This window comes from Cyclopterus lumpus, chromosome 17 (genome assembly GCF_009769545.1).
Source record: "Cyclopterus lumpus isolate fCycLum1 chromosome 17, fCycLum1.pri, whole genome shotgun sequence".
Classification (NCBI taxonomy): domain Eukaryota; kingdom Metazoa; phylum Chordata; class Actinopteri; order Perciformes; family Cyclopteridae; genus Cyclopterus; species Cyclopterus lumpus.
This window is the reverse complement of record NC_046982.1, coordinates 22,683,270-22,695,149: the sequence shown is the minus strand read 5'-3', so window position 1 is coordinate 22,695,149 and position 11,880 is coordinate 22,683,270. Positions and strand designations below refer to the sequence as shown.

General features: G+C 43.7%; 1 protein-coding gene across 4 annotated transcripts in view; it reads left to right on the top strand.

Moving 5' to 3' along the window:
- The first annotated feature begins 2,224 nt into the window (after window positions 1–2,224).
- The window catches only part of rasal2 (RAS protein activator like 2), a 74,228-nt gene continuing 64,572 nt past the window's right edge, over window positions 2,225–11,880 (top strand). The window contains exons 1-2 of one of the 4 annotated variants that reach the window (XM_034555529.1): window positions 2,582–2,641; window positions 10,723–11,398. In XM_034555529.1, coding sequence (XP_034411420.1) covers window positions 10,891–11,398 — 508 coding nt within the window. In that variant the 5' untranslated portion in view covers window positions 2,582–2,641; window positions 10,723–10,890. Of the gene's footprint in view, window positions 2,642–10,722; window positions 11,399–11,880 lie in introns of those variants that run through there. The other 3 variants (XM_034555530.1, XM_034555527.1, XM_034555528.1) reach the window with 3 other exon arrangements.

Sequence of the window (11,880 nt, the reverse complement as noted above, 5' to 3'; positions counted from 1 at the left end):
GTATTAGTACTTTTAATATGTGGTACTAGTACTTTTACTGTGTGGTACTAGTACTTTTACTATGTGGTACTAGTACTTTTAATATGTGGTACTAGTACTTGTACTGTGTAGTATTAGTACTTTTAATATGTGGTACTAGTACTTTTACTGTGTGGTACTAGTACTTTTACTGTGTGGTATTAGTACTTTTAATATGTGGTACTAGTACTTTTACTGTGTAGTACTAGTACTTTTACTATGTGGTACTAGTAATTTTACTGTGTAGTATTAGTACTTTTAATATGTGGTACTAGTACTTTTACTGTGTGGTACTAGTACTTTTACTGTGTGGTACTAGTACTTTAACTGTGTAGTACTAGTACCTTTACTGTGTGGTACTAGTAATTTTACTGTGTAGTATTAGTACTTTTAATATGTGGTACTAGTACTTTTACTGTGTGGTACTAGTACTTTTACTGTGTAGTATTAGTACTTTTACTGTGTGGTACTAGTACTTTTAATATGTGGTACTAGTACTTTTACTGTGTGGTACTAGTACTTTTACTATGTAGTACTAGTACTTTTACTGTGTGGTACTAGTACTTGTACTGTGTAGTACTAGTACTTTTAATATGTGGTACTAGTACTTTTACTGTGTGGTACTAGTACTTGTACTGTGTAGTACTAGTACTTTTAATATGTGGTACTAGTACTTTTACTGTGTGGTACTAGTACTTTTACTATGTGGTACTAGTAATTTTACTGTGTAGTATTAGTACTTTTAATATGTGGTACTAGTACTTTTACTGTGTGGTACTAGTACTTTTACTGTGTGGTACTAGTACTTTAACTGTGTAGTACTAGTACCTTTACTGTGTGGTACTAGTAATTTTACTGTGTAGTATTAGTACTTTTACTGTGTGGTACTAGTACTTTAACTGTGTAGTACTAGTACCTTTACTGTGTGGTACTAGTACTTTTACTGTGTGGTACTAGTACTTTAACTGTGTAGTACTAGTACCTTTACTGTGTGGTACTAGTACTTTTACTGTGTGGTACTTTAACTGTGTAGTACTAGTACTTTTACTGTGTGGTACTAGTAATTTTACTGTGTAGTATTAGTACTTTTAATATGTGGTACTAGTACTTTTACTGTGTGGTACTAGTACTTTTACTGTGTAGTATTAGTACTTTTACTGTGTGGTACTAGTACTTTTAATATGTGGTACTAGTACTTTTACTGTGTGGTACTAGTACGTTTACTATGTAGTACTAGTACTTTTACTGTGTGGTACTAGTACTTTTACTGTGTAGTACTAGTACTTTTAATATGTGGTACTAGTACTTTTACTGTGTGGTACTAGTACTTTAACTGTGTAGTACTAGTACTTTTAATATGTGGTACTAGTACTTTTACTGTGTGGTACTAGTACTTTTAATATGTGGTACTAGTACTTTTACTGTGTGGTACTAGTACTTTTACTGTGTGGTACTAGTACTTTTAATATGTGGTACTAGTACTTTTACTGTGTGGTACTAGTACTTTTAATATGTGGTACTAGTACTTTTACTGTGTGGTACTAGTACTTTTACTGTGTGGTACTAGTACTTTTACTGTGTGGTACTAGTACTTTTAATATGTGGTACTAGTACTTTTACTGTGTGGTACTAGTACTTTTACTGTGTGGTACTAGTACTTTTACTGTGTGGTACTAGTACTTTTAATATGTGGTACTAGTACTTTTACTGTGTGGTACTAGTACTTTTACTGTGTGGTACTAGTACTTTTACTGTGTGGTACTAGTACTTTTAATATGTGGTACTAGTACTTTTACTGTGTGGTACTAGTACTTGTACTGTGTGGTACTAGTACTTTTACTGTGTGGTACTAGTACTTTTAATATGTGGTACTAGTACTTTTACTGTGTGGTACTAGTACTTTTACTGTGTGGTACTAGTACTTTTAATATGTGGTACTAGTACTTTTAATATGTGGTACTAGTACTTTTACTGTGTGGTACTAGTACTTTTACTGTGTGGTACTAGTACTTTTACTGTGTGGTACTAGTACTTTTAATATGTGGTACTAGTACTTTTACTGTGTGGTACTAGTACTTTTACTGTGTGGTACTAGTACTTTTACTGTGTGGTACTAGTACTTTTACTGTGTGGTACTTCTTCCACTTCTTGCTCCAGGCTTTGACGCGCGCTCTCGCCCGTCCTCTCATCGTGAGCGCGCCCGGCCGTAGGCTCGTGCCCGGTAGAGAGTGGACTCCCGGAGACGCGCCGCGCGTCCTCTCCCTTCCAGCGGCTAACTCGGGCTTCACCGCCCGCTTCTCGGTGCACTTTTTCCGGGTACGAAGGAGAGCGGAGTCCCTTCCGTCGACCGGGAGCGTAAGCCTCGCTCCGTGACCCGGGACAGAGCGGGGCGATGCGGCGGAGGAGCGCGTCGGCTAACGGCTAACGCACACCGACTTTTACCGACTTACCGCGACCTCGAACTCGCGCCTGCCGGGTGCACGTGCCCTCCTCCCGGGTCCCTTCTGAAGTTTGGATATGGAGACGGACTGTCTGCCCGGCGGACCGAGCCTCCTGGACCCCCTGTTGGACCGGATCCTGGTGGACACCGTGTCCCAGCAGCAGGGATGGCTCCGAGTTTACGGTAAGATGAACGGACACGCACGCGCAAACAGTGAGGAGGTGGACACCTCCAGAGAGGTCAGAGGTCAGCAGCTCCAGCCGGTGTCACGGTTTACGGGTTGGGGCCAAGACCACTTTGAGGGTCCCTGAAACTTTAAAGGGGTTCCTCCATGTTTCCATGGTCCCCAAAACAACTTCAATACTTCACGTGTGTGTGTGTGTGTGTGTGTGAGAGAGTGTGAGCTCCTCATGAAACTATGACGTCATGAAGTGAGACCAGCAGTCATGTGACACCATGAGGAGAAACTATGACTGAGTGAGGAGGAAGTAGAGACTCATTTTAACTCCTCATAGTTCTTCTGTTCTAGTTCTACTTGTTCTAGTTCTACTTGTAGTCCTGATGGTTCTGGTTCCACAGAGATACAGAACCTTTAAACCAAACATGTGACAGACGGTTAACTCTCCATATGAAACATCTGAGTCGGTCTGGATCCACATGAACCAGCTGAGGGTCCTGATTCTTCCTCCAAGGACACACCGGGGGCTCCTCCCCAGAAGCCTCCTCGGCTCCCCCAGAAGCCTCCTCGGCTCCCCCACAGAAGCCTCCTAAGCAGAGCCTGAACGCATCATGAGAACGTTATCATTTACCTTCAGCCAGTACTCATGTTCACTGAGTGGAGCCTGAACGCATCATGAGAACGTTATCATTTACCTTCAGCCAGTACTCATGTTCACTGAGCAGAGCCTGAACGCATCATGAGAACGTTATCATTTACCTTCAGCCAGTACTCATGTTCACTGAGCAGAGCCTGAACGCATCATGAGAACGTTATCATTTACCTTCAGCCAGTACTCATGTTCACTGAGCGGAGCTTGAACGCATCATGAGAACGTTATCATTTACCTTCAGCCAGTACTCATGTTCACTGAGCAGAGCCTGAACGCATCATGAGAACGTTATCATGTACCTTCAGCTAGTACTCATGTTCACTGAGCGGAGCCTGAACGCATCATGAGAACGTTATCATTTACCTTCAGCCAGTACTCATGTTCACTGAGCGGAGCCTGAACGCATCATGAGAACGTTCTCATTTACCTTCAACCAGTACTCATGTTCACTGAGCAGAGCCTGAACGCATCATGAGAACGTTATCATTTACCTTCAGCTAGTACTCATGTTCACTGAGCGGAGCCTGAACGCATCATGACAATGTTAGTAGTAGAGTTAGAAGTTAGTGTGGAGTCTGAATAATAATCTTACATTTTATTTGTGGTATTCCAGCAGTTTGTCCGTCCTTCCTTCCACCTTGAAGATCTTCTAGTATTTTCTCTTGTTCCTTCACTTCCACACCGTCAGTCTGTTGAAAAACAATTCAAAGATGTTTTTTGTGAACAGAACCGTTGAACAATATGACGAGACTTGTGGTTTTTATATTAAGAATAAACCGCAGAGTAGTTGTTTTAAATGTGCACCAGTGTTTGTTCCCACGCACCCTGAACGCAGCAGCGTTGTTATTTGTGGAAGCAGGATTGGATAGGCGTGTCAGCCTGCCGGTGATCTCACCCGGCAGGACTCCACCGCTCACATTCCTCCCACATGGCCGTGCTGCTGCCTTCAGGGGCTCCTGAGTTTATCATAAACATTCATCATCACATAAAGGAACTCTTCATCATTCAGTTTATCATAAACATTCATCATCACATAAAGGAACTCTTCATCATTCAGTTTATCATAAACATTCATCATCACATAAAGGAACTCTTCATCATCCAGTTTATCATAAACATTCATCATCATCACATAAAGGAACTCTTCATCATTCAGTTTATCATAAACATTCATCATCATCACATAAAGGAACTCTTCATCATTCAGTTTATCATAAACATTCATCATCATCATCACATAAAGGAACTCTTCATCATCCAGTTTATCATAAACATTCATCATCATCACATAAAGGAACTCTTCATCATTCAGTTTATCATAAACATTCATCATCACATAAAGGAACTCTTCATCATTCAGTTTATCATAAACATTCATCATCATCACATAAAGGAACTCTTCATCATTCAGTTTATCATAAACATTCATCATCATCACATAAAGGAACTCTTCATCATTCAGTTTATCATAAACATTCATCATCATCATCATCACATAAAGGAACTCTTCATCATCCAGTTTATCATAAACATTCATCATCATCATCATCACATATAGGAACTCTTCATCATCCAGTTTATCATAAACATTCATCATCATCACATAAAGGAACTCTTCATCATTCAGTTTATCATAAACATTCATCATCATCATCACATAAAGGAACTCTTCATCATTCAGTTTATCATAAACATTCATCATCATCACATAAAGGAACTCTTCATCATTCAGTTTATCATAAACATTCATCATCATCATCACATAAAGGAACTCTTCATCATTCAGTTTATCATAAACATTCATCATCATCATCATCACATAAAGGAACTCTTCATCATCCAGTTTATCATAAACATTCATCATCATCATCACATAAAGGAACTCTTCATCATTCAGTTTATCATAAACATTCATCATCAACACATAAAGGAACTCTTCATCATTCAGTTTATCATAAACATTCATCATCATCACATAAAGGAACTCTTCATCATTCAGTTTATCATAAACATTCATCATCATCATCACATAAAGGAACTCTTCATCATTCAGTTTATCATAAACATTCATCATCACATAAAGGAACTCTTCATCATCCAGTTTATCATAAACATTCATCATCATCATCACATAAAGGAACTCTTCATCATTCAGTTTTTCATAAACATTCATCATCATCACATAAAGGAACTCTTCATCATTCAGTTTATCATAAACATTCATCATCACATAAAGGAACTCTTCATCATCCAGTTTATCATAAACATTCATCATCACATAAAGGAACTCTTCATCATTCAGTTTTTCATAAACATTCATCATCATCACATAAAGGAACTCTTCATCATTCAGTTTATCATAAACATTCATCATCACATAAAGGAACTCTTCATCATTCAGTTTATCATAAACATTCATCATCATCACATAAAGGAACTCTTCATCATTCAGTTTATCATAAACATTCATCATCATCACATAAAGGAACTCTTCATCATTCAGTTTTTCATAAACAGGTTCTATTGAATTCATTCTTCACTCTCGGATGTATTTTCTCTTCTAATGAAGAGAAATAATATAGATAATAATATTCTGAGAGGAAGCTTCAACATAATAAATCAAATCTTTTATTGAACGTCTGTAGCGCTCGTCACTCGGTTCAGGGGGTTCAGGGGATCCGGTTCAGGGGATCCGGTTCATGGGAGCCGGTTCAGAGGAGCCGGTCCAGGGGGTTCAGGGGAGCCGGTTCAGAGGAGCCGGTCCAGGGGGTTCAGGGGAGCCGGTTCAGAGGAGCCGGTCCAGGGGGTTCAGGGGAGCCGGTTCAGGGGGTTCAGGGGAGCCGGTTCAGGGGAGCTGGTTCAGGGGGTTCAGGGGAGCTGGTTCAGGGGGTTCAGGGGAGCCGGTTCAGGGGAGCTGGTTCAGGGGGTTCAGGGGAGCCGGTTCAGGGGAGCTGTTTCAGGGGGTTCAGGGGAGCCGGTTCAGAGGAGCCGGTCCAGGGGGTTCAGGGGAGCCGGTTCAGGGGAGCTGGTTCAGGGGGTTCAGGGGAGCCGGTTCAGGGGAGCCGGTTCAGGGGAGCTGTTTCAGGGGGTTCAGGGGATCCGGTTCAGGGGATCCGGTTCATGGGAGCCGGTTCAGAGGAGCCGGTCCAGGGGGTTCAGGGGAGCCGGTTCAGGGGATCCGGTTCAGGGGATCCGGTTCAGGGGATCCGGTTCAGGGGAGCCGGTTCAGGGGAGCCGGTTCAGGGGAGCCGGTTCAGAGGAGCCGGTTCAGGGGAGCTGTTTCAGGGGGTTCAGGGGAGCCGGTTCAGGTCTTCGGGACAATGTAGGCTGATCAGAGGAGGAAGTGGGAAGTTCCTCTCAGGATTTCCTCTGAAACGGAAGCAGAGCGTCTATTTCAGGATGTTCTCGTCATGTGACCTCGTCTGGTCGTCGGGTTCGTGGATGAAACGTGAACCATCTGAACTTCATCCGTTCGTTATTATTATTCATATTCTGTGAGGAAAAAATACATTTAATTTATTATTCTTTTTTTAAATATCTGATGATGAATGTACTTTTCATTAAATATAGTAAACAATATATAATAAAACAAATCAGAATATGAAATGCATGCTGAGACGCTATAATCAGAAGGATTAAATACTGTAAAGAATGTGTTATGTCCATCTGGACCGGGCGTCCGATTCCCTCCTGATACGGCTCTTGTTTACCTGAGGCTGTTTGTTTGTTTATTACTGAGTCTGTAGGAGGAAGTGAGCTCTAGTTTATTACTGTCTGTAGGAGGAAGTGAGCTCTAGTTTATTACTGTCTGTAGGAGGAAGTGAGCTCTAGTTTATTACTGTCTGTAGGAGGAAGTGAGCTCTAGTTTATTACTGTCTGTAGGAGGAAGTGAGCTCTAGTTTATTACTGTCTGTAGGAGGAAGTGAGCTCTAGTTTATTACTGTCTGTAGGAGGAAGTGAGCTCTAGTTTATTACTGTCTGTAGGAGGAAGTGAGCTCTAGTTTATTACTGTCTGTAGGAGGAAGTGAGCTCTAGTTTATTACTGTCTGTAGGAGGAAGTGAGCTCTAGTTTATTACTGTCTGTAGGAGGAAGTGAGCTCTAGTTTATTACTGTCTGTAGGAGGAAGTGAGCTCTAGTTTATTACTGTCTGTAGGAGGAAGTGAGCTCTAGTTTATTACTGTCTGTAGGAGGAAGTGAGCTCTAGTTTATTACTGTCTGTAGGAGGAAGTGAGCTCTAGTTTATTACTGTCTGTAGGAGGAAGTGAGCTCTAGTTTATTACTGTCTGTTTGAGGAAGTGAGCTCTAGTTTATTACTGTCTGTAGGAGGAAGTGAGCTCTAGTTTATTACTGTCTGTAGGAGGAAGTGAGCTCTAGTTTATTACTGTCTGTAGGAGGAAGTGAGCTCTAGTTTATTACTGTCTGTAGGAGGAAGTGAGCTCTAGTTTATTACTGTCTGTAGGAGGAAGTGAGCTCTAGTTTATTACTGTCTGTAGGAGGAAGTGAGCTCTAGTTTATTACTGTCTGTAGGAGGAAGTGAGCTCTAGTTTATTACTGTCTGTTTGAGGAAGTGAGCTCTAGTTTATTACTGTCTGTAGGAGGAAGTGAGCTCTAGTTTATTACTGTCTGTAGGAGGAAGTGAGCTCTAGTTTATTACTGTCTGTAGGAGGAAGTGAGCTCTAGTTTATTACTGTCTGTAGGAGGAAGTGAGCTCTAGTTTATTACTGTCTGTAGGAGGAAGTGAGCTCTAGTTTATTACTGTCTGTAGGAGGAAGTGAGCTCTAGTTTATTACTGTCTGTAGGAGGAAGTGAGCTCTAGTTTATTACTGTCTGTAGGAGGAAGTGAGCTCTAGCTTATTACTGTCTGTAGGAGGAAGTGAGCTCTAGTTTATTACTGAGTCTGTTTGAGGAAGTGAGCTCTAGTTTATTACTGTCTGTAGGAGGAAGTGAGCTCTAGTTTATTACTGAGTCTGTTTGAGGAAGTGAGCTCTAGTTTATTACTGTCTGTAGGAGGAAGTGAGCTCTAGTTTATTACTGTCTGTAGGAGGAAGTGAGCTCTAGTTTATTACTGTCTGTAGGAGGAAGTGAGCTCTAGTTTATTACTGTCTGTAGGAGGAAGTGAGCTCTAGTTTATTACTGTCTGTAGGAGGAAGTGAGCTCTAGTTTATTACTGTCTGTAGGAGGAAGTGAGCTCTAGCTTATTACTGTCTGTAGGAGGAAGTGAGCTCTAGTTTATTACTGAGTCTGTTTGAGGAAGTGAGCTCTAGTTTATTACTGTCTGTAGGAGGAAGTGAGCTCTAGTTTATTACTGTCTGTAGGAGGAAGTGAGCTCTAGTTTATTACTGTCTGTAGGAGGAAGTGAGCTCTAGTTTATTACTGTCTGTAGGAGGAAGTGAGCTCTAGTTTATTTAAAACATTGATTTCTTTGAGCGTCTCACTGATCGATCAATCAATCAATCAATAATCAAAGTGTTCGCTACAGTTCAGGTCCTGTCAGGACTTCCTGTCTGTTGTGGGGGATTTACCCAGCATTCCTTTGGGCCTCTGCGTTCCTTCCTTCGGCTGATCTAGCTCCTCTTCGCCTGCTGGTTATTTTTAGCTGCTGTCGGGTCTCCTGGTTTTCCGGCCGGATGGAGATGAGGAGAAGTGGCGTCTAATGGAGCGGCCGCTTGAGTTCCTGTCGTCCTGATTTACTTCCTCCCACAGCTCCTCACGGGATGTTTGGAAGTATTCAGGGTCCTGCTGGGGGGGCGGCATGTGCTAGGTGTGAGTCTGCAGCTCCAGAGAGCTCAGATTCCCAGGTGAAGCTGCAGGTGTGAGAGAATGACGTCCTCTGTGGAGTCGATGCTTCCTGTTGGTTTTGTTCTGTGATTGTGAACCTTGTTTCTGTAGCATCGGGTTTTAATAACTGCATTCTCTCTCCTGACCACCAGGGGGCGACTCCTCTGGTTGTATAGAAGTCTATGTTTCATGTGTTAAAGCTGCTTTCTCTTTCCTGACCACCAGGGAGCGACTCCTCTGGTTGTATAGAAGTCTATGCTTCATGTGTTAAAGCTGCATTCTCTCTACTGACCACCAGGGGGCGACTCCTCTGGTTGTATAGAAGTCTATGTTTCATGTGTTAAAGCTGCTTTCTCTCTCCTGACCACCAGGGGGCGACTCCTCTGGTTGTATAGAAGTCTATGCTTCACGTGTTAAAGCTGTATTCTCTCTATTGACCACCAGGGGGCGACTCCTCTGGTTGTATAGAAGTCTATGCTTCATGTGTTGAACCTGCATTCTCTCTACTGACCACCAGGGGGCGACTCCTCTGGTTGTATAGAAGTCTATGTTTCATGTGTTAAAGCTGCTTTCTCTCTCCTGACCACCAGGGGGCGACTCCTCTGGTTGTATAGAAGTCTATGCTTCATGTGTTAAAGCTGCATTCTCTCTATTGACCACCAGGGGGCGACTCCTCTGGTTGTATAGAAGTCTATGCTTCATGTGTTTAAGCTGCATTCTCTCTACTGACCACCAGGGGGCGACTCCTCTGGTTGTATAGAAGTCTATGCTTCATGTGTTAAAGCTGCTTTCTCTCTCCTGACCACCAGGGGGCGACTCCTCTGGTTGTATAGAAGTCTATGCTTCACGTGTTAAAGCTGCATTCTCTCTATTGACCACCAGGGGGCGACTCCTCTGGTTGTATAGAAGTCTATGTTTCATGTGTTAAAGCTGCTTTCTCTCTCCTGACCACCAGGGGGCGACTCCTCTGGTTGTATAGAAGTCTATGCTTCATGTGTTAAAGCTGCATTCTCTCTATTGACCACCAGGGGGTGACTCCTCTGGTTGTATAGAAGTCTATGCTTCATGTGTTTAAGCTGCATTCTCTCTCCTGACCACCAGGGGGCGACTCCTCTGGTTGTATAGAAGTCTATGCTTCATGTGTTTAAGCTGCATTCTCTCTCCTGACCACCAGGGGGTGACTCCTCTGGTTGTATAGAAGTCTATGCTTCATGTGTTTAAGCTGCATTCTCTCTCCTGGCCACCAGGTAGTAACTCTGCTTCCTCCCCGGAGTCTTTGTGCCTTCATGAGGGTCAGTGGGGGACCCGGGCTCTGTTCATGAGGGTCATTTGTTAATGAGGGTTTAGAAAAGGGGATTAAGAAAATATTTTTATATGATATTTTATTTTTTATAAAAATTACAAAATGACAAAAAAACAAAATAATGTCGTCAAATCTAATATCAATAATAAAATTAAGTAGTTAAGAGACGACGTCACATGAATGTCTGAAATGGTGTTTGAAGAAGTGATTTGCGCTACAACCATAATAATGAGTAACTAAAGCTGTCAGTCAAAGAGCTGAGGCCGGATTAAAAGGAAAGAAGTACGTTCAACCCGATCGGTTCCATCAGCGACGGAACCGATGAGGAAGAACTCTCTGGTTTCGGTTTCAGGGGAAACCACAGGGTGCGTCTGGTGCAACCTGATTGGCCGAGCTTTAAAAGCGACTTCATGCGACGCTCCACTTCCTCCCAGGAAGTCCCCGTTGAGAACGAGGCGCGTCGTCAGGCTGGTCGGGAACCAGCTGCCGCTGCCTGGAGGGAGTCTCTGCTGCGCCGGCCATGAGAGGAAGCGGACGCCCCCCCGAGGGTCCGGTCCAGAGTCCCCGGCGGGCCTCGTACCGCTGGCTCCATTACAGGAAGCCCTGGTGGAGATCCGACCCCCGGCCGGCTCCCGAGCAGCCATTGGACGGCTACGAGTGGAGGACGTCTGCTCGCCTGGAAACCAAGATGGCCGCCCCCGAGGGCGTAGGGCGCACCGCGGAGCCTCTTCACCTGAGGCTGCTCGGCCTCCAGAGGTCCAACGCGGCCCCGCATGACCGGATCAAAGATCGACCCCACGAGGGCCAGGAGAGGCCCGGATCTCTGCGCAGGATCCTGCCCTACATCAGGTCCTGGTCTGAGCCCGGTGCAGGCGGCGGGCCGGTCAGGACTGGGGGGTCGGAGCGGAGAACCCCTTCCGTCAGCAGCTTCCTCACATCGGTCTCTCGGAGGATCGGCGGCGTCCTCGGGGAGCGACCGGAACCTGACGAGTCTGGTGCGAGACACCCGGTCCACCCCATCCATGATGGTACCAAACACATATTGACCTTTTATTCTAGAATATAGAACAGGCTTCTCGTGGAGACAAATAACTGTTTGTAGAGGAAATCAAATCGTAAGTTAGTGATGAAACCATCAACCAGGACGTGTCATGGGAGTAGCTCCCATGACACGTCCTGGTTCCACGGGTTAGGGTTACGTCCACTTCCCAAAAGTCAACGCACAGACGATGGACGCGAATGGTTGCGAATTTCGCCGGGCGGCACGATAGACAGAGACATAGATAGAGATTAAACCCCTCCCCCCTCATGATTGACACCTGAGGGATGTCACCCACCAAGATGACAAAGAGGGAAGAGATGGCTTTTAATGCTCTTTATTTCTGGGGGGGTTTATAGTATAATAATAAACATAATATAATAGAAACACAAAGGACCAACACGCTGTGTGTGAGACCACAGGGGAGTATAAAGGTATTTTAAAGGTATTTTAAAGAAACAAAGGTTGAAC